A 21,716-nucleotide genomic window follows, 5' to 3' on the forward strand; every position below is an offset into this window, starting at 1 on the left:
CTTTTCTTTCTGTCTGTCTTGATACTGTTCTTATTTTTTTCCTCACCCTCTTCCAGAACCCCAATGTCATCAGTTTTCTACAGCTTGATTCATTCCTGACCTGAGGGAGTTAAACTGAACATAGGTTGAGAAGAGGGAGTTTTGAAGGAGAAAATCCTTGGATTTTTTCCTACTAAGATATGTACAAATATTTAGATAAAAGGCTTTTTTTTTTCCTTATTGACAACCCCCCCCCCCAGTAGTCTTTATGTGACTACACTTTTCAGCTGTTAGAAAATACTCCCTCTCTCACTGCTATCAAATGACTTGGCTGAAATCCTAGAGAAACTGGACAGAGCACAAAGAGCAAAACATCACGGAGAGGAATTTATGATGTATTGCTTAAAGCGAGAACAGCCTTTCAACTCCTAAAATTAATTCTGTAACTTCATTTCTGAAATTTTGAAAAATCTTTTTTTATGTTTAATATTGTCAAAAAGGACCAGTATAACTTTATTTATTTTATTCGAACAGTGACTTAACTGGTAAAACTTGTTACCACATTACGACTTTTTTCATTGACGTTTTCATTAATGCTTGCTTCATGATACAGATACAATAATTAAGAAAAATGCATCTTCAGGTGCTATGTAAAAGCCAAATGATTAATTATTGACAGTTAATGAATTTATGCTATTTACTGTGTTCTTCATTTCTTGATGGCCTCACCGTAAACGTGTATTGAAAGAGTTCATCTTTACCTGTATATGATCCACTTAAATAAGATGTGGGATGATTTCCCTATGGTCTTGATATTGTAATGTTATCCCCAAGGAAAGTATTGTAATTCCATTACACTTCATCTTGGTGTTACAATGCTGTCTGTTTAGACTAAAATTATTATTGAAATGTGACAGCTAAATTACCTTTAAATGAAAGTGGGTAGTGGAGTTTTACTACACAGATAATATTGAGCATTCACTAATCAATAATGAAATAAGCGTGTTACACATATAATAATTTGAACTGTATATCAATGTCTGACAGATTTTGTTTACTTAGTGACGTATTATCACACTTACAGTTAAGTACAACAGAACATTTGGAACCACAGAAAAATGATATCTTCCAATTGTTTTATTTCCGTAGCGCTTTTGTTTGGTTGCACACACATAAACACACACGTGTGTGCACACATCCATACTCTGCTATTACAGAAACTACTGTATAATTCTCTTCCTGAATTCAATTTTGGAAATAAAACTTACTTTCTTTTTTAATATGGTTCTTGCTTCTGTGCTGGAGTCATAAAATCATCTGACTGTGAATGGTGAATAATGGGATTCAGTAATGGGCTGGGGTTACAAAATTGTGCTGTGTTCCAACCAAGAATTGAGCAGTATCTTTAAAAGAGATTTGAAAAAAATCTCATTCTTCTTACAAGGATGTTAAACATAAAAGCCAGATTTTACTTGCTGTCAAAATTAATATATTCTTCTCTGCTGGTTATTGCAGTGCAGATGCATTTTTATCTGCATATTCAAGTTGCAGGCATAAAATTCTCTAGCATAAAAATATTTTAACTGAATTTCAAAATATGTTTCTGCTTGTGTTTCTGTTTTTATATTTAAAATAAAAATTTGAAAATTGTAGTAGACTCTACTAAATTGAGACCTTAATTAAATCGGTAATTTTATGTTAGGTTAAATGTTTATTTTTTATTTTATTTTTTTTTACATCTTTATGATTAATTGATTTTTTCTTGTTGCAGTGAAAATGCTGTTACTTCCAATGTGAAATGGTTTTTATTCAGTTACAATCTGATCGATTTGATAGAGAAAATGAGGATTTATGTGTAATGAGTTTTTAGTTGTATCTTGACAACTTCAGTAGTATAAATGTTATTCTTCAGTAGAATTCAATTGTTTATGCCTTTTCAGTACAGAGATTAAATCCAAGCTTTTATTTTATATTCCTAGGAGTTAAAAGAAAAGCAGGAGTCTGCACTGAAACGTGACATTGATGGAATGGGGGTCCCAGAAATAAAGTACGGTGATTCAATATGCTTTGTTCAGCATGTGGCCAGTGCCTTGTGGTTGACTTACAAAGCACAAGATGCTAAATCAGCACGTTTAGGTCTCTTGAAAAGAAAGGTAAGTTTTTTCATTTTTAAAAATTACTTGCTGAATAAACATTAGTTGCCTAACAATTTTAGTATGTCCTGATTTCTACCATCCTGCTAATGCAGCAGTTGTGTGCTTAATTGCTTTGTGCTGTCTTATTGAAAATGGTGTGATTGTTTGACTCCAGAATGAAAAAAATGCTCTTAATTGCATAACTGAAAAAAAACTTGCCACTAAGAAATGTACTTAACTACTTTTCTTGCCAAAAGGCATGTTTGCTTCAGACTCAATTTTTATTTCAGACACTTGAGTAAAATGCTGAAATTCCTCATTTAGATGATCAAATCCCTTTTTCTAAAATATATTTTTATCTGTCTGACTTAAATTTGTAAATCGTTGTACCTTCACTGGAGATTTAGAAATTTTTATTGACTATATTATATGAAATGGAAATTAAATTTGTTCATTAATATTGCTCAAGAGACTTGAGTGCTTTCTAGGGCCATTTCTTAAGTAACAACTTCCTGCCTTCGATGTAACTGTGCTGTGGTATCAAGGCCCCTTGGCTTACCATTGGCCTCAGTTAGGAAAAGTACTGGAAAAATATATTGTATTACAATGCGAAGTCAGTCCTAAACAAATTAAATCTTCATGCAAAATTCGTTTTCATAGCGTAACTTGTCAGAATCAGAAGTACTTTAAGTCTTACTTAAATAAAACTTCTGCACACAGAAATTCTATTTTTCATAACTTCAGTCTTTATTTACAGCCATTGGAAATAAACACTAACTTTTTACGGAATTGTATTTCCTGCGTTAAGATTTTCAAAAAGAAGCAAGTGAAGATTTTTTTTTTTTTTTTTTTTTATTTTTCTGCAGTGGATAGTACATCAAGAGCTGAACATTGAATAGATGTTTCTTATCCTTGGCAACATGCTGATAAGAATGATAAGATGGGTTGTCTCTGGTCCAGGAAAAATGATGTTAACGAAGCTTGTATTTACTGATGAAACATTAATCAGTTAAATGTTTAAAATGGAAAGGATAGGAAAAAAGCTTCAATTTTAACAGTTTCTATTTTTGCTGTCGGACTTTTTTTGTTGAGCAGGTTTTTTTTCTTTTCATAACTTTAAAAGTGGTAGGGTTAGTAGAAGAGGAGAAAGAATCAGTAGATAAATTTATACTGTTTGGGGTGTTTGTGAAGTCTTCTCATATTTCTACTAATATAAAATTAGCTAAACACACAGAAGAATGGTTCATCCCAGGTGAATAGAAGCAAAAGACTTGCATGCATGAAGAAGGAGCTCCTGACAAAACTCAGTTATAAAAAGACCTATGACAGGTGGAAGGAAGGACAGATGTCCCAGGAGGAATACAGGGACGCTTGTCCGAGGCTGCAGGAACGGGATTAGGAAAGTCAAAGCCTATCTGGAGCTGATGCAAAGGGCGGCACAAAAGGCTCCTTTGGGTACAGCAGGAGCAAAAGGAAGACTAGGGGAGATGTGAGCCTGCTGCTGAATGGGGCAGGGAACCTGGTGACGGAGGACACAGAAAAGGCCAAGTTGCTTAGTGCTGCCTTTGTCTTGGTCTTTACTGATTAGACCTGCCTTCAACAGTTCCAGGTCCCTGAGACAAGTGGGAAAATTTGGAACAAGGAAGATTTACCTTTGGTCGAGGAGATCCACGTTAGGGAACATTTAAATAAACTGGACCGATGCAAGTCCCTGGGTCCTCGCGGGATGCACCCCCAAGTGCCGAGGGAGCTGGCCGATTTCATTGAGAAGCCACTATTGATTATCTTTGAAAGGTCATGGCAAACAGGAGAGGCTCCCGAGGACTAGAAGAAAGCAAGCGTCACTCCTGTCTTCAAGAAGGGCAAGAAGGATCCAGGGAACTACTGGCTGGTCAGCCTCACCTTGATGCCTAGGACAGCTAATCCTGGATACTATTTCCAGACACGCAAAGGACAAGAGGGTGACTGGGAGTGGTCAGTATGGATTTATGAAGGAGAAATCAAGGTTGACCAGCCTTCTGTGATGTGATGACTAGCTTGGTGGACGAGGGGAGAGGCGTGGGTGTTGTTAATCTGGACTTTAGTAAGGCTTTCAACACTGTCTCCCATAGCATCCTCACGGACATACTGAAGAAGTGCGAACTAGATAAGTGATTGGTGAGATGGATTTAAAACTGGCTGAACTGCCAGGTTTCAAACGGTTGTGATCAGCAGCACTAAGTCCAGCTGGGGGCCAGGCACTAGTGGCGTAGCCCAGGGGCTGATACTGGGTCCAGTACTGTTTATCATCTTCAACAATGGCCTGGATGATGGGGACAGAGTGCACTCTCAGCAAGTTTGCAGACAATGTAAAACTGGGAGGAGTGGCTGATAGACCAGGTTATTGTGCTGCTATTCAGAGGGAATGCCGTAGGCTGGAGAACTGGTCCGAGAGGAATCTCATGAAGTTCAACAAAGGGGAGTGCAAAGTCCTGCACATGGTGAGGAGTAACCCCCTACAGCAGCACAGACTGGGGGCTGACCAGCTGGAGAGCAGCTTTGACCCTGCTTTGAGCAGAGGGGTTGGATGAGATGATCTCCACAGGTTCCTTCTCACCTTAACCATTTTATGTGATTCTGTGATTCTAAGAGATGAAAAAAAATGAATATAAAATACACGAGATGCAGCATTTGTCTCTGATTTGTTTGCTTTGACATGCTAAGGAAACAGTATAAACTTAGCTGAAATTCCAGGTGTGCTCAGAAGTGGAGTAGTCAAAGTTATCTCTCAGGGTGATGTTATCTCTCATGGTGAGACCAGAGCAAGCCCACTGGGATTATGGTTGGTCAAGAAGAAAAGGTGTTGCAGCCATCATGATATGGTTTGCTTCTTGAAATCCTATTCTCCAGTTGTTTCCCTCACTGCCTGTCAAGCCAGAGAAGATGAGATAATTCAACCTATTTAGTTTAACCAACAAAACACAATCTGGTAATTACAGATATAACTGTTTCCTATTATTTCTAAAATCTTTTAGCTTGTCATGCCAACACACTTTTTTCTCAGAAAAAAGTAGTCAGAGACTAGAAATGAAGTAGTCAAAGTGAAAGTAAGTTTAAATCACACATTTCCAAAGCCTGTTTATGAAGTATAAATGTGTGGCTTGAGCTTTTTTAGCCACAGCAGTGTAGACTATCACAGAACCACAAAATAGTTGAAGTTGGAAGGGACTTCTGGAGGTCTCCAGAATGACCACATGCTCAAAGTAGGTCTAGTAAAAGCAGGTTCCTCAGGTCCTTGTACAACCAGGTTTTGAATATTTCCAAGGATGGAGACTCCAAAACCTGTCTGGGTGCCTTATGTTTTACTGGAATTTTCCTCTTCATATGCTTCCTTCAGAATGTGTACAGCATTCAGATTTCCACACATGTAGTTGTAGTAAGCAGGTAATCCTGGTTTTTGTTCGTGGTTTCATTGAACCGGTTGGTGGAATGAATTACCTTCAAACAGAAGTAGGCTTTGTACGTCTTTTAGACCTAACAGAAGAGGATGCAGGTTACATGCAAGGATGTTGTTCGAGAATAATTAATGAAGAGATAAATGTAGAAAGTCATAATATCATTAAGCTAGAAAATGCTAATTTTTGAAGCAATTGTAATCCTTCCTGCTGTAAAAAGTTGTCTTATATGCAGTGAAATCTGAATGATGTTTCCCTGTTCTAATTAGTTACTAATTCTGAATAAAAGAAAGAAAGTTGACCAGTTAATATTGATGTTAGGTCACCATGAAAATTTTAGATCCCATATGTAATTCCATTGATCTCACAGAACTGGCATTAGAACTGATTTCCTTCTTTTAAAAGCTTTTCAACTTCTTAAAGCATTTACAGTTTTCTTTAAAAATATAAATAATCTTTACTTAGTATATTGTTAGTGATTCTATGGGCATTTTGTATTATTTCATTGAGTAGTTCTAGCAAGCATGCATAACTGAGAACATTTTTTTTAAAGCTGATACATTCTTTTTAAAAATGGCTACCCTATTTCTTTTCCTTCCTCTTTTGAAAGAAGCAGGAAGTCAAAATAGTCCTGGATGCATTGTAGTACATAGGTACATACTACTTTATGAATAGATTAAGAAGGATATTTAAAACTTGTACAAAGATTTTTTTTTTAATTTCCAAAGTTGTAAAAGATCTTGCTCTTGACCTTTTGATTATAGGCTACAGATAAATTCCTAAATAGAAGCAGATGACCTGTTATTCAGAGTAGAGGGGTTTAGTACTACCTTCTCATACTCTGCGTCATTTCCAAATGATTCCTTGATTCTGAATAAGTAGATTTTTCACAACTTGAATGTGTAATTAAAGCATGAGAAAGAAAGCTCACTATTGATCAGAAATTGGAAGTCTTCTTTAATAACTTGTATGTATATACATTCACAAGAGATTACCTATACACAAACACCGTAATACAAAAATGTTAGTCCTCAACAGCACTCTTGGGCACCATCTCATGTACCTACGCAGTGCACACAATCATAAAAGGGGCAGTGGGTGTCCATTCCCTTCAGTTCTTCTGAACAACCCAGCTGATCAGAGAAATTCTTTGTGTGCCATTCAGTATTTTCTTGGCAAGAGATTTATTCCCACAGTGAAGGTTAATCTCTTCTTTTCCCTCACCAGCATCGGCCATGGGATTCTGTCTCCCCAGAGATTCCAGTATAACTTCTTAAAAGGCAGCGTGTAGATTCTTCCTCTGTATTCAATGAAGACTTTTGCAACGGTTTCCTGTGGAGTTTAATATTTTACTAGTTTTTTGTTCAGTAGCAGGGGACTTGGAAAACCTGCATAATTGCCTGTCACTTTGTTGTCCTTCCAAAATATTCTGTTCTTCTTTAAAGACTCAAAATCTTTTATTGCTCTCTCACCTGAAGAGTTCTCTCATGTTAAGTGCCTCCAAATGGAAGAAATGCCAAACTCTCTCATTTCCTGGAAATTAAAATGCCTCCTGTGGGGACAAGAAACAGGTTTTTTTCCTCTGCAAAGTATGCTAATAGATGCTATTATTTTGTAAGCAGATTTGGGTATGTGAATTCCTATAAATTTCATGTCCAATTTGTTCTTCTACAGTAAAAGTGAAATGAGAACCTAGTGTGCATACTCCACCGTTGTTCTATCAGGAGATTTTTACTCTCAGTCACTGTAATCCTTCTCAAGTTGACCTGCACTGTTGGCAGTATCCCTCTGTAGTCCTAAAAGAATTGAGAAATACCTTATTTCTGCAGGAGGCTGAAAGTATTTCTTCACATAACCTAGCCATCATCACTGACAGCGGCTGCAAGTCTGGAGAGGAGAAAACGAGAATGGTGCTAGTTCTGTTATAAAATACTTAAAATGCTGAGTAAAAGAATTCTGTTGTTTGGGTTTGGTGTAATTTCATATATTTTAACTACTGTGCTGTTTTTGCAAGATATAAATAGGTAAGAGATTTTGGATCAACCAGCAGCATTTATGAGGCCTGTGTTGCATGATTTCTGTCTGAATTTTGATAGGTTGTGTCTCTGAGATCTTGGCAAGCCAAGGATTCAGAACTTTGCCAAGTAGTCCTGATGTTCACATCAGTATTCTATTCCACGTTCCTTCACCATCTGGACTGAGTGATGGATGCCTGTCTTCTGAGTTACAGAGCTTGCTTCTGTGCTTTAGCAGCTCTGGGCTTATGGTGTCCTGCAGAACTCCAGCATGCTGAAGCTCAAAGAGTGGAGAAACAAATACCAAGTGTTTTGCATTCATGTCCTGTCACCTAGGGTAATAGTTAATTCCAATGCCCTGCTATACCTCAACAAGCAAGGCAGTAACACATCCCTCTTTATATGCGGGGAAACAGTTTGTCTGGGGAATTGGTGCAGTCACTGCTGGATGCCTCTGGCCATGGTCTACTTACCAGATTTCTACATAGCAGTTTTCTGCTGCTTTGATGTTTCTGGAGGATTTAGTTGAGGGTTTTTCATCCTGTCAGGGACTTATTTCTTACTGGGTTTTAAGTCTTGTTCTTGTATCTTTGCTGGGACAGCAGGTCTCATCTTGAACCAATAGGTACTTTATTCGTTCTCCATTTTCCAGTGAGAATAGCCCTGGTAGTTACCATTTTTGTCAGAATAATAGGGAAAATCAGGCCCATCTAACAGGCTTCTTCTCTCTTCCCCCATCTTAGGGAGAAGACTGACTGTTATGGTCTGCTATAAGATGGTGAAGGTGCAAATACTTTGCAAGGTGTAGCAGCTTTAGTATCCCATCTGCCAAATTTTTTCATTTCTGTAGCATCATTTCCAAAATCTGAAGCTATTTGCATGGGTTGAGCAAGCATTATCTGATTATCAGAGCTTTTCTTGTTAATTTGTGATGGGAAGAACAGTTTTTTAGTTATTGTTTCGTTAAAAGACCCCAGGACTCTTTATGTAAGCAGTGAGATGTCAGCTAATGAAGTCACATATAGTATGACTGTATAAAGAAGTACTTGAAGAAAAATTAACTATATCTGTAACTATTCTCCTTTGAGATATGTTATCAATATGCTCATTCAAAAGTGTCTTCCCAGTCTTGTCCATCACAGTTCCATGCATTCTGGGGTCCAGATAAGCTCACGGTGAATTGCATACCCCTTTTACAACTATGAGCACTTCCTTAGCATCTTGAAAAGAGCAACATGTGTGTACTTTAGATCCTGCTGTGTATAAATAAGCATTGCTATACAATGCTTTGTTATATGGTATATTGTATATGGTGTATTATAATATGGTATATTCCAGTATATAGGAAAGTTGTTGGTAAGTAACCTTCCCATTTGAATGAGAACCAGTAACCGTTAGTATAACGTTTATTTATTCTATTAACTGTTCAGGACCTACAAAATTATTCAACTAACATGTTGGGCAGCAAATTTTGAATGTCTTAGAGCCAGAGTGAGTATAGTAGGAAATACAGAAAAACACATTTTTCTGTGGAAAATTCAATAGATTACGTTTTAGGAAAAACAGCAGGGTGAATCACTTTATTCTTGTAAGAGTGCTGTAGAATTTTAATGATTCAAAGTAATCTAAACTTACTTTTATGTCATATTGCAAAACTATACTGGCTTTTTGGGAAGCTCAGTATTTACTTCAAGGAAAACATTAAAACCCACTGAAGGATTTCTGTTACTGCTCGAAGTTCCTATGGTGTTTCATAGAGATCTCCTGTTTAAGAAAGATTATGATTATGATAATCTAAATAATGTGGAGAGAATAGTTATACGAATCAGAAGTTAGTAGCAAGTATTTTTGCTTCTTTGGCTGTGCTGTAATTTTTTTTTTGTCACTCCAGCTTGATTTTCCTGTAAGTAGTCTTCTCATGGATTAGTCCTTTAGTAAGTGAAGCATAAGACAATGAAGACCTTCTTTGCCTGACAGGCAGAATTTAGGAAGAATGATATTTTTAGTTTTGAATGGGAAATGTTTGATAAGCACATACATTTAACAAGTTACTGGAGAACAGAGTTACATTAAAATGCCTTATCTGAATACCTTTTATATGAGAGTGACAACTTTGTAATTAATAAAAATGATTGATTAGTAAGCATTCAGAGAAAGTGAATACCAGGTAGTAGCTTGGTATATATGTAATTATTAATTGTTTTCAGAACAATATTGAAATGAGAATTACAAAAATTTAAAAACATGAAGGTTTCTAAATAATAATTATTATTATTGACTTTTAATAGGTTATACTACACCAAGAAGGCCATATGGATGATGGTCTAACCTTACAAAGATGTCAGCATGAAGAATCCCAGGCTGCTCGAATCATTCGCAATACTACAAGCTTATTCAGCCAGTTTATAAGGTAGTTGTTACCATCTTATCTCTAGTCATTTTTTTGTTTTTTTTAAGTATTCTGAAATGATAGGAATTTCTCTTAAAAACAAAAACGAAACAAAACTTCCAACCTTCAGATATTTGTATTCAGAAACTATTAGCAATATATTTTAATTGATTTGAGTTTGTCATGTTGATGCACAAAAAAGAATAATGCCATTAAATAGGTAGAACTCAGCTTATTTATCACTCTTTAAATGAAAATCAATACGTGGAAGCCAGAAGCAAACTGAATCCTAATCCAGTTCCTAATTTCTTTGAAGAAGACACGTTAAATGATCCCAGTGTAACTCCATTGGTAAGGGGGTGATTTCATTCTACCATACCTAGAGCTTGAGAATATTAATTTTTTGTAATTTTTCTATTTTTGTTTAGTAGACCAAAGACTGTAGCCAACTCTACTTAGATTTGTCAAACCTGTAACTGAAAGGAAAATAGATTCTTAATATTCAGACCAAAAATAGGATGGGAATCCATAGCAATACCAAACCCATGCAAAGAAATGATAAAAGGAAGTACTAAATAGATATCTCTTCATGTCTAAGAGGAGAGTAACAACTTACTACCTTCAAAATCTTGGCTGCAAAGGTTTACTTGTACCTTTATAACCATCCATGCTGTTAAACCTCCTAGTTCTCTTGTCTGCCACCCTTCTAATTGTTTCTAGAAGACCTAAAGACCAGAGGAGGGGCAGTCCTTTCTGGTGAACCATATGCAGTATGATGGATTGTATGAAGTAAAAGAAATTCAGGGCAAAAGGCTAACCAGCAGCTAAGAAGGTACAAGGAACAGCTTAGCTTCTTTAACTCAACTAATTGACTATGTGAGCATTCCTAGATCTCATGTTTAAACTAACATGTTTACAGCAGTGAAATGGATTTAAGAATATTCCAAGTCACAGCATCACAGCAGAGAGACAATAGCTATATCTGATTTTAAGGAACAGCTCAAGGTGTGATTCTAAAATTTTGGAACAGATTGAGTAGAATTACTTTCTGAATTGTATTTCTTTTCCAAAATCTTTGCTGTACCAGATGGCAATGATGTTAGTAATTATACCTTGGTAAGAATGAGCTGGGGCTGGGCTGTTCCATTAACTGTGTAATAAAAATTCCAAAACTAATTTGGAAACAGTCACAGCTATTTCCACAGGTCAAAACACCAAAACCCTTTGACAGCAGGACATTGTGAAACATGCAGTATATGAGTACCCTAAGCATGGAGTCACTACTATAATGGAAATTAGAAAGCCAAGGAACTTGAACAATTTAGTAAGAGACCAGACTTGCTCTGTCATGATCTTGATTCATCAAAAAGCTTATATACAGAGCTGTACTTAGTAAGTAGTTGCCTAATGACCTTGCCACACATATGAAGTAACATAATACTTCCCTTTTCACAGAAAAATTCAATTGTAGCCAATAGCAAAATGAACATGCTGGATATTGTATTATTTAAGACAGTGTATCAAAATGTATGTGTTGCTGATTGAAGAGCCTGTACATCCCTCAGGAGATCTTGAATTTTAATGAACAAATGGCAAATTCAGTAAGAAAACATACCATATTTATCAAACTTCATCCCTAGTTTTAGGGAGCTCTTGGGGTTTTTTTATAGGCTTTTGGGGATTCAAGCCTTTATTTAAACAATATTATTTATATTAAAAAAAAAAAGATTTTTCTGAACCAAAATTTGACTTGCTTTCACTTTGTTATTGCACTGACTTCAGCTTAAGTTTTTTTCAATTCCCTTGAAGGTATATGTTGTGCTGAAAAAGAAATGAACCATACAGTGGCTGTGTATCATCTGGCTTGTCAGTTTGTTCAAAGCTTTTCTGTCACTTATCAGTTTAGATTAACTTGATCAGACCTTAGTTACCCAATAAGTTTGAGACTTTAAACGAAAATAGGTCTAAACTGAGTATTCTGGTAAAGGCAGTAGAGTTCAGGTAGTGAAGGAAAGTGTCATAAAAATTATCTTATGTATGTAGTTGTATTTTTGTATTTTCCTCCTCTCATTCTTAAGAGTAAATTATTCATGACGTTTGTCTTGCATTACTAAACTTACAAGATAATACAGACAGCAAGATATAGATCTTCAATTCTGTGAAAATTCCGTATTTCCTTCACTAGACCTCTTCTATATATTTCTTTTTTGTCTGAGGACGTTTAGGGTAAAAGACTGTACGTATACATTTATAATTGCTGAGAGAAATGTATGAGAATACACAAGAGTCTTGCGATGAGAGTCGCCTCTGTCTAGTGAAAGAGTAGAGGAGCAACGCAAAGAGACAACTAGACAACGCAAGTATTCTAGAAAGGAATTGTTCAGATCTTTCATCTCGATATGAATATTTCTTCTGAATATTCGTAAATTTTGGTAATGTTCAGTTACTGAGGCTTTTTGGTTTTTTTGTTTGGTCCCATGTCTGTTAACAACCACAGAACATTTCACTTGCTGCTCTTTCTGTATGTTTAATGTTACTTGGAGGCTATAGAGGTAATGGAGGGGAAAAAAATCAGAGCATTTGAGACAAATGCTGTTCCACATGTTGCTCTTCGTATCTCTTCAATAGGAACAGAGCAACATCAGGTTTTACTATCTCAGAGTGACCCAAGTTTCTCAAAGTTTTATACTGAACGTCAGTTAGGACTTTCCCCCACAAGATTTGGCTTTCTGAAAAGCTGTTTTCATTTTTGCATTTCATTTCATATTTTCAGGCAACATTAATGCAGAAATATTAAACCATATAGGTTTATGTGCCCCATTGTTTCATAAATTATCTTCTGCTTGTATAATCTGACAATGACTAACATTTAAGTGAGGAGAAAATGACAACAGCAGTTTTTACAGACTAATGTTTTCTCTCTTCTTTGCCATATAGTAATGTACCTAGCTTAATTCCTTTGGAAGATTCTTCTAAAGAGACTGTTTTTATATTGTTTTGCAGAAGTTTCAATCATGATAATCAATCAATCATCCTTTTATTACTGCCTGTTTCTTTCACCCGAATTACAATTGATTTAGAGGGTTTTCTATTAGAGAGGTAATAGATTATAAGTTATAAAGAAAAATGAGTTTATGTTTAAGAATTTGCTTCCACAAAATCCTTTATAGGTGTTTGTTTGTTTAAAACAACATTATTTATGCGGTATCACAAGGGACCACACCCTCTTGTATTTCCTAAAAACAGAGCCACCTCTGTCATCATCAGTCAGCTCCTCCTGGATTATACTGTTTATAATAGTGACTCAGAACCTAAAAAGTCAGATTGTCACCCAAGACTTTTTTGAACAAATGCTTGAACAGGAAAGAAATGTTAATATTTTACAAACAACTGAAATTCTTCGAAATGCTTAGTATTTTTAAATTACACCCTTCGTTATTTCCTATATAGAGTTGATGCAGAAGCAGTTTAGGATTACACATAATTTTGTATCCTTTGTCTAGGAAGCTGGGGGTGTACAGCTTCAGTAACTGCTACTATTTTAGACCATCTGTAAAATACAGCCATATTATCAATAAGATTTAAAGCATCTAAACAAAATCAATTTCTGATATGACCTCGCTGTATCCTTCATCTCTGTTTCATTGTTCTGCTTACTTATTTTGTTTCTTTTTTTCTTCTCATTTTTTCAGTTTTTTGTTCTCTTTGTGTCAGTGGAGAAGATGAACTGTGATTCTACTATAGGAAGCTTTGAGTGTTGGACACCCAACAATAGATGTTTGGATGATTTGCAATTCAGATGAGGTGTTTGTATCCTATGTTATATGTATAACAAGAACCAATTTAATTTTCATCAGGAAAGAGGCTGCTATGCACTACTGTAAATTATTTTGTGAAAACAATGCTGCAGTTCTTTCTGGTTTTTGTTTTCCATAGTGGAAACAATAGAACACTATCACCCATCGCCCTGCCTATTGAGGAGATGGTTCAGACTCTGCAAGACCTGATTACTTACTTCCTGCCTCCTGAAGAAGAACTGGAACATGAAGATAAGCAAAGCAAACTTCGTTCACTCAAAAACAGACAAAATCTATTCAAAGAAGAGGTACAGAGAGAGGAATTTGTTGCATTATTTTAATTTTCAGTATATCATGTTACAAACATTGAGAGGCATCTAAATGCTATTTTCAAGACACTTGTATAATTTGTGTGTAAAGATACATAGCTGACTTAGATTGTAAAGCCATACAATAAATTGTTGTTACAAATTTTTCACTTTCACATTTGTTCCAGCCCACAAGCTTTCTCTGCTAAAACTTGATCTTAATATTTCTGTCTTCTGAACATCTTTAAATAAGTGCCATTGTTAAAAGATACCATTATGACCAAAAAAAAAAAATCTCTTTCTGAAATTAAACAGTCTGGATGCCCCAGATGACCAATAAAACTTGAGTCAATGATAGATTTTATTTCTGATGTCTTGCTTATCCATCAGGGTATGAAACAGGAGCTTTTTATCTCTAGAAACTGGGCCAATGCCAATTTTTGAGAAGGCTAGATACTGTATAATTCTAAGATTGCTCCTCTCTGAAAACATTATTATGCTTCTATATACATAGAAAATATACTTTACAGTATTTGTAAACATGTTTAAACTGCTTGCAGGTTTTCAGTACTATTCAGTACCATTTTTAATCAACAAAAATTGCTTTGTATATAAATTTAAACTTTTTTCTATGTAAGTAAGATTCTGTTCACAAAAATTATAAAAGCCTTCCTGTCAGCTTTGTTTATTCCTTACCTCTTATAACACGTACCTAAGTAAGGAATAGTATTGAATTAGTCTCTAAGAAGGATAATTTTGGTATAGAAAGATACATACTCAGATCTTGTAAGCATGATAGTTTCTTATCTAAGATGATAAACCTTTTAAATGCGTACAATAGAAAATGTGCTAAAAGGACAACAAATGCTTTTTCATGTACAATTGGTTTTCCCCTCTGTCATATGTGTTTAGGGAATGCTGGCTCTAGTTCTGAATTGCATTGATCGCTTAAATGACTACAATAGCGCAGCTCATTTTGCAGGAATTGCAATAGAAGAAAATGGTACAGCATGGAAAGAAATTCTGAATCTCCTTTACAAATTGTTAGGTAAGTTCTGTAGTAATCTATTGTAGTGAAAAATCAGGATGTGTATTCTTTATATTTTACTTGCTCCTTCTGCACCACAGAAGAATACTTTGTGTGTCATTCATTTTATCATGCTAATTACACAATTTCTTTTAAATACTTACTGATATATATTATAGGGAATAGAGTTTACTGAGTAATGATAACAGCAGAAAAATAAATCAACACTAAAAAATAAAAAGAATTTTGATGCAGCGTGCCACATTTACATCTCTTTTAAAAAAGAAAAATGTAGTGTGCAAGTAGCCTTGAGCTACCATTTTAAAAATTTAGGAAAGCATGAAAAAAGTCTTTATAAATGAAGATGAAGAGGAACCTAAAATTAATATTCAGGACTTTTAGATCTGTAGAATCCATGTTTATCAATGGAGGCTTAGACTTATTGTTAATAAAAATAGTTAAATAAGAAGTAAGAGAATTTTTCAATTTCAGTGCTAGGCTCTGCAGAATGAATCCCTCCTGTGTTGCAGTAGGGTCAAAATTCTATCGCAAAATAATAGAAGCATGTATATCTGTACTTCTGTAAATCACAAATTTGATCTCTAAGTAGCATAATTCCTCATATAGGAGATTCTAGTCTGCTTATGGAGTTTTAGATACATTCTACTTTCATTACAAAGAAGGTTAGTCCTTAACCACAGTAGAATAAGCAAGTCAAAATTTAGAACAAGAATAAAACAAACCAGAAGTGGGCTTTGAAGCATGAGCTTAGTCATTCACAGAAGTGCAGGTGCTTCTGGTGAAATCCTCTCATTGCTTAAAATGGCGTGATGAGATGATTGCCTGTATTTTACTACAGTCTTATGAGTCTAAGAAAAGTAGGAAGAAACAACCTCTTTTGGGCTGTGTAGGCCGTTTTACGTGTTGTCTTGATTTTCTTCTGCAGGTAGTTCTTAAACACACTTGCTCTGTTGTAATAAATAATTATTCAGTTACATGCTTCCTACTAAAAATCCTTGACAGTTGTATACAGTATGCTATTTTTCTGTGATCAGTAATAACTTCTGGAAGAAAAAAATTCAACTTTGCTTAAAAACTTGACTGCTGCTGAATTTTCAGTGAAGTCAAATAACATTGTGTTCTGTGCTGCTGAGTGCTATCCATTCTATACTGTTTTAATCAGAAAGTGGAGCTAAAGAGCAGTACCCAGCCTGCACTTGAGCCTTCAGAAAGTACATGCTATTTACAAGTTATGTCAGTTGTTGACATTCACGTTATTGAAAATCTTAATTCTTTGTTACTATAGCACGTTTTTAGGATTTGTCTGTTTAGCTTTTTTTGAAGGATTTTTAAATGAGAAAGCTTTCCTCTATAATCTCTGTGTTAAAAAGTATTATATATACTTTTACTTTTCTAACTATGACCTCTATTGAAGCTTTTACTATGGATTCCCTGTATCCATATCTCCTAAGAGTATTAGAGGAGTTAAAAGCACTATCCTTAACACTTAGAGGAAAGCAGAGTAATCTTCATACTTATTTCTGAAGTCCAGGTTTTCAGAAGTATTTTGGTACCTACCTCTTTCCGTAATGAAGTAAAGCTAAGCATCTGAATCTCCCTGAAAATCCTGGAATCTTTACTTCTGCAGATCATCCTCAGTTTCAAGCACACAAACAGAAGTAGTTGTATTCAATGAATTGCTGTTTTCACAGTGTTTTGAGATTAATTGCTGGGAAGAATACATTCTTCATTTCAATTTGTTGTTTTGTTTTAAAAATTATCATTGTATGCAAAAATTTGGAAGAAAAATAAGCATTTTTATCAATAGCAATCGTACCAATTATTATTTTCAAGAATATATGTTAATGCCAATTAGGATAGCCAGAGTAAGAGTTTGATCTCATTAATAACTTAGCCACTTTGTTGCTTCATCTTTAGATGCCTGGTCTTCTGAATGAAACTCAGAACCTATACCTGCCCAACTGTGTTCACTCCGCAGTGCCTCAGGGAGGTTATAGACCGTGTCTCTGAAAGGCAGACCAAAAAGTTTTCATACCAAATTGGGGGGCAAGAGCTGTTCAGTGGGATGTACTCATTTTCAAGGTTTTGGAACTCAGGCAAAGCATCTCTATCTAGCTTGTAACCCTGAGCACCAAATCCTGAGGGTAGGCATCTACAACCATTCTCGCAAAGAACTGAGTGGGATTTCTTCTTTTCTTTAAAATGCTGGAAGATAGCCCATCTTTTATATAATATTCTAGTGGTTGGCACATTTTCTCACAAAATCCACTTTCTAAGCTAGTATTTTCATCTTCTAAGAGACAGCTCTGTTACATGTTTGGTTAGACAGAGTGGAGTCGATCTCTCTTTTGTTGAAGCTAGAATTGCAGGAAGCGCAGGCTAGCAGTAGGAAAAAAGATCAGAAACTAGAAAACCCCACAACTTACTGTGTTTTTAATGTTAAACAGTGTTTGGAATAGGAACTCCCAGGATAGTGTCCCAACAATAATCCTGAAGTTCACTCTATAACCTGAGACCCTATGTGGTCCACCAGAATGAATCATCTCATGACTGACTTGTTCTTTGTGATCCTCTGTATCTGTATACAGTTTAAGAGTGTACAAGGAATATATATGAGTGGTTTTTAATGGCAGTATTCTGTTCATACCTGCCATCTTCTCAAGAAATATGCTGGCACTTTTCCTGCTGTAGGATAGGCTACAAATGACATAATGAGGGTGAGGCACTTGGGAATATTGATTAAGTGCTGCTGTTCTTGAGAGCATAATGTGTGTTCTACATGAATCTCATTAAAAGAACACTGAATGAATTATCTTGATAATGACAGCCCTTTCTTCCCAGTCTCTTTCCTAAGGCCACTCCAGAAGGCTTGCATCATACATGCATATATGCAATGCATGTTTATAAATCTGTCAGTAGACCTACACTGCACACATAATAGATCTTCTCTTTTAACACTTGGGTGGAGGGGCTGCCCTGTGTGTAGCCTTCTGCAGATACATGAAGAAACCGACCGCCTGAGAAACATTAAATATCAATACACTAATTCTAAATTATGCTTGGTCTTGAATGCTTTTCATATTAGCAACCAAACCAATATCAGATGGTAACAAATATGATCCCTGAGCTGGGTAAAAATTAAATTGAAAAAACAATTACAAAACCCCCAGATTCCCTTTCTAATTTCTTGAGTTTAAATAGTTCAACTAAAATATATGTAGTGACCTCTCATAAATAGGTAAAATTTATTTGGTTCATGGACAAAAAAGAGGATTTATTATTTTTATTTAGTTGTTATAAAAATATGTTAAAATATACATGATTAACATTGGTGATTGAAAAAAATCTGGTGTTATAAAACTATACCTTCTTGGTTTTTTTCAGCTGCTCTCATTCGTGGCAACAGAAACAATTGCACTCAGTTCTCCAGCAACCTTGATTGGCTAATAAGTAAATTGGACAGATTAGAATCTTCCTCAGGTGAGACTCACTTTATAAATGTAAACTAGCTACCAATACATCATACGTAACTATCTTACATCATACATGTCAGAGCAGTTTAGCTTAAAAACAGCATGCATTAGAAAATACACATTGTGCATATTTTTTTTAACCAAATAAATTACTTTAAAACAGTTTGTTTCTTGTCCTTTTTTGGTTTCATACTTTTGGTATGTGCAATTTCACATCCAATTGTTGTTACAGATGACTTCAGTAAAACAATTAATTGGGTCAGACAGTATCAACAGTATTGTTCCATTGCTATCAAGTAGCGCAGGAGTAGGTGGTGGGCAAAACTACAAATAATACATATGAAGGCATTTTTTTGCACTATGAGATGTTCAGCAAAAGATCAAAACACCACACAGTGCTCCCTACTAAAAACTGTATCTCTCTCATTGAAGAGGAACTAAACTTGCCTTCTTCACAAATGCTTTTTAAATTGTGTCTCTTATCAAAAAATCAGAAATTTACAGCTTCATAATGCATTTAAGTCTAGTGCAGTTCACATCGCAGTCGTATCAACACTCTTTAAAAGTGTTTTCATTCTCTTTTTAGGCTTGAGACATTTAATAGAATTAGAAAAGACAGTATCTCTTGAGATGCTGTGTTATTTACTAAGCTTTTAGATTGTGTTCATTCTGCAGATTATTTTATGATAACATTATTTCTGTGATCTTCATACAGGTATTTTGGAAGTGTTGCACTGCATCTTGATTGAAAGCCCAGAAGCTTTAAATTTAATAGCTGAAGAGCATATCAAATCTATTATCTCATTGTTGGATAAACATGGGCGCAATTACAAGGTATGTATGTAAAACTAAGGATGTATTGATAACCTTCCAGTAATTTATGGAAAAACCCATGGAATTCTCTACATGGAAGCATATGATACTAGTACCCTTAAAGGAATGAAATACCATTGAAGTATGTCTGAAAAATTGCTTTGTTGAGATCAGAAATTAATGTGTAATGTATAATTGCTTTTCTGTTGCAAATACAACAAGGTATACATGACAAGGAGATAGCAAGTTAAGAAATACTGATAACTTGTCAGAAGGGTTGTACCTATTGTTTTGGATGCTGAGACAATGAAGTACTCTATTAGCTGACTGTAAAAACCTGGACAGAACAGCTTGCACCTTACTGATCCAGAGTTCTGAAGAAGTAGTGAACTACCATTTCTTTATCTCAGACAGATAGAACTAAATCCTGCAAAGTCATTCCTGACTTCAGTAATAGTAATAGTAGCAAGAAACAGCAAAATAAAATGGAAATTTGAGGAAAAAGAAGTCCAGATGTCTGAAAACTGAGGTGTTAGAAGAAGGAAGAAAACTGAAAAAATTACACCCAAAGAGACTTAGAAATAATGGTGGAAATTAAGCTAGACATCGATGTTCAAGGCACATTAAGCTAGGCTTCAATTTGACAGCAGAAGAAGTGAACGCAGTTTCTGACTGCAGTGAGGATGACATGAGAATACGCAGGAGGGTGCAGTTTCGTGTCTGATTTTCTGATGTCAGTTTCCTTCCTCAGTTGGAATCTTATTTTGAAAGACACTGATAAACTGGAGGAAGAACAGAAAAAATGCTTAGTGAGCTGAAATTACTGATTTACAAGGAAAGACTGTAAGGAGAGCCTAACCAACTACCAATATGAAAAAGGAGAAAAATATTTTTAAGGATAATTAAGGAGTAGGAACTGATGTAAGTAGGCATAATAAAAAGTTGAACTTACAGTGGTAAGTTTAGCTTACTATATTTAGCTGTTAGGAAAATTGTTTGTGCTCTGCAACTCTCTTGAAGAGAGAACCTTTCAGCTGGAACATCTTTTTATGCAGACATAATGAGAGCTTAAAGTGGAAAAAGAAAATATTGTGTGCAGGAGAAGAATGATGCTGGGTAACAGATTTGTGCTTTTCCATCTGTAATGTCTTTGACTTAGCACCAGTAAGTAAGGAAGTAATTTATTTGTAACTCTGGAAACCCAATATTTTGTTTTCCTGCCAGATTAGAAAATCTGTTGTGATTTAGAAAATAACAGTAGTATTATTAATCCAAAATTGTCTTTAAAAATATTGTATTTCAAAAAAAACAACAAAAAGCCTTGTGTGAGAAGTGTGATCACTGGGTGCATAGACATTATTCAGAAAGTTTCTATGTAAATACCGAGTTGATGATTCTTATGAATGTTAGTAAGAGAGCTGAGTACTGGTCAGTTTTGCTGCGATTATATAGGTTATTACCTCTGTCCTTCTGCTAGAGGTTTCTGCCCTATTCCAGAGGTGTTCAAAGGAAAAATGTGGGGGCTGAGACGTGGTGGAGTTCACAATGTATTAGCTGCTGTGGAGTGTGGGTTTGTGCTAATACACTGGACAGTGAATAGGAATGGTTGAGACAAATGTTCTGTTCTGCTGTTTCTTGAGTTGGACAACGGTTTCCAAAATGGTAGTAAACAGTGGGAAGATGATGCTTTGTCTTGGAGATGGTCTGTAACAGTTTAGGCCATTCAGGCTCTTTGCTCCATGCTTGCATGTCAGACACCAAACACATTTTTAAGTTTCTCTGGGAATATACATTTCAATATATAGACAAAATAATGAAAAAAATAAAAAGAAAGAATCCTTCTTTATTTACATATTTTTTGAATTAAATATCAATTGAAACAATAGGAAGTGAAGTCAGGGAAAGGATTCAGCTTTTGAAAAAGTGAGAAGCTTTGTCCCTTAGCATTACACAACATGTTACTGTGTTCTCTCTTCCAAAATCTTTTGCTCAGAACTGTACCCTAAATGGTAATTTGTGAGAGAATTACATCAAAAAGTCTTTTCTTTTTTGTCACAGTCTGGAAAGTTAAAAAGCTGAAATTTTAGAATTAGATCTTTCTGAAACTCTGGCTTTGCAATAAATTCTTTTAAATGTTTTTCATTTTAAATATATATGGATTATTTCATTGAAATCTTGATTTCAGAACAGATTCATAAACAGCCTGAGAATTGCAGCTGAGGCTTATCCGTTAATTTTGCTTGCGAAGTTCTTTGGGCCACAGCAAATTCCTCAACAAATTTCATTTTATGTTTCAAATTTGTAATGAGATTTGAGGAAAGAGCT

At 35.3% G+C, this 21,716-nt stretch overlaps 1 protein-coding gene across 1 annotated transcript in view; it reads left to right on the forward strand.

Moving 5' to 3' along the window:
* The window catches only part of RYR3 (ryanodine receptor 3), a 272,262-nt gene that overhangs the window by 89,492 nt on the left and 161,054 nt on the right, over positions 1-21,716 (forward strand). Inside the window, exons 11-16 of the mRNA XM_064512440.1 lie at positions 1,959-2,132; positions 9,852-9,973; positions 13,889-14,057; positions 14,970-15,105; positions 18,490-18,585; positions 19,294-19,412. Of these exons, the coding sequence (XP_064368510.1) occupies positions 1,959-2,132; positions 9,852-9,973; positions 13,889-14,057; positions 14,970-15,105; positions 18,490-18,585; positions 19,294-19,412 (816 nt within the window). The remainder of the gene's footprint in view (positions 1-1,958; positions 2,133-9,851; positions 9,974-13,888; positions 14,058-14,969; positions 15,106-18,489; positions 18,586-19,293; positions 19,413-21,716) is intronic.

This window comes from Dromaius novaehollandiae, chromosome 5 (genome assembly GCF_036370855.1).
Source record: "Dromaius novaehollandiae isolate bDroNov1 chromosome 5, bDroNov1.hap1, whole genome shotgun sequence".
Taxonomy (NCBI): Eukaryota; Metazoa; Chordata; class Aves; order Casuariiformes; family Dromaiidae; genus Dromaius; species Dromaius novaehollandiae.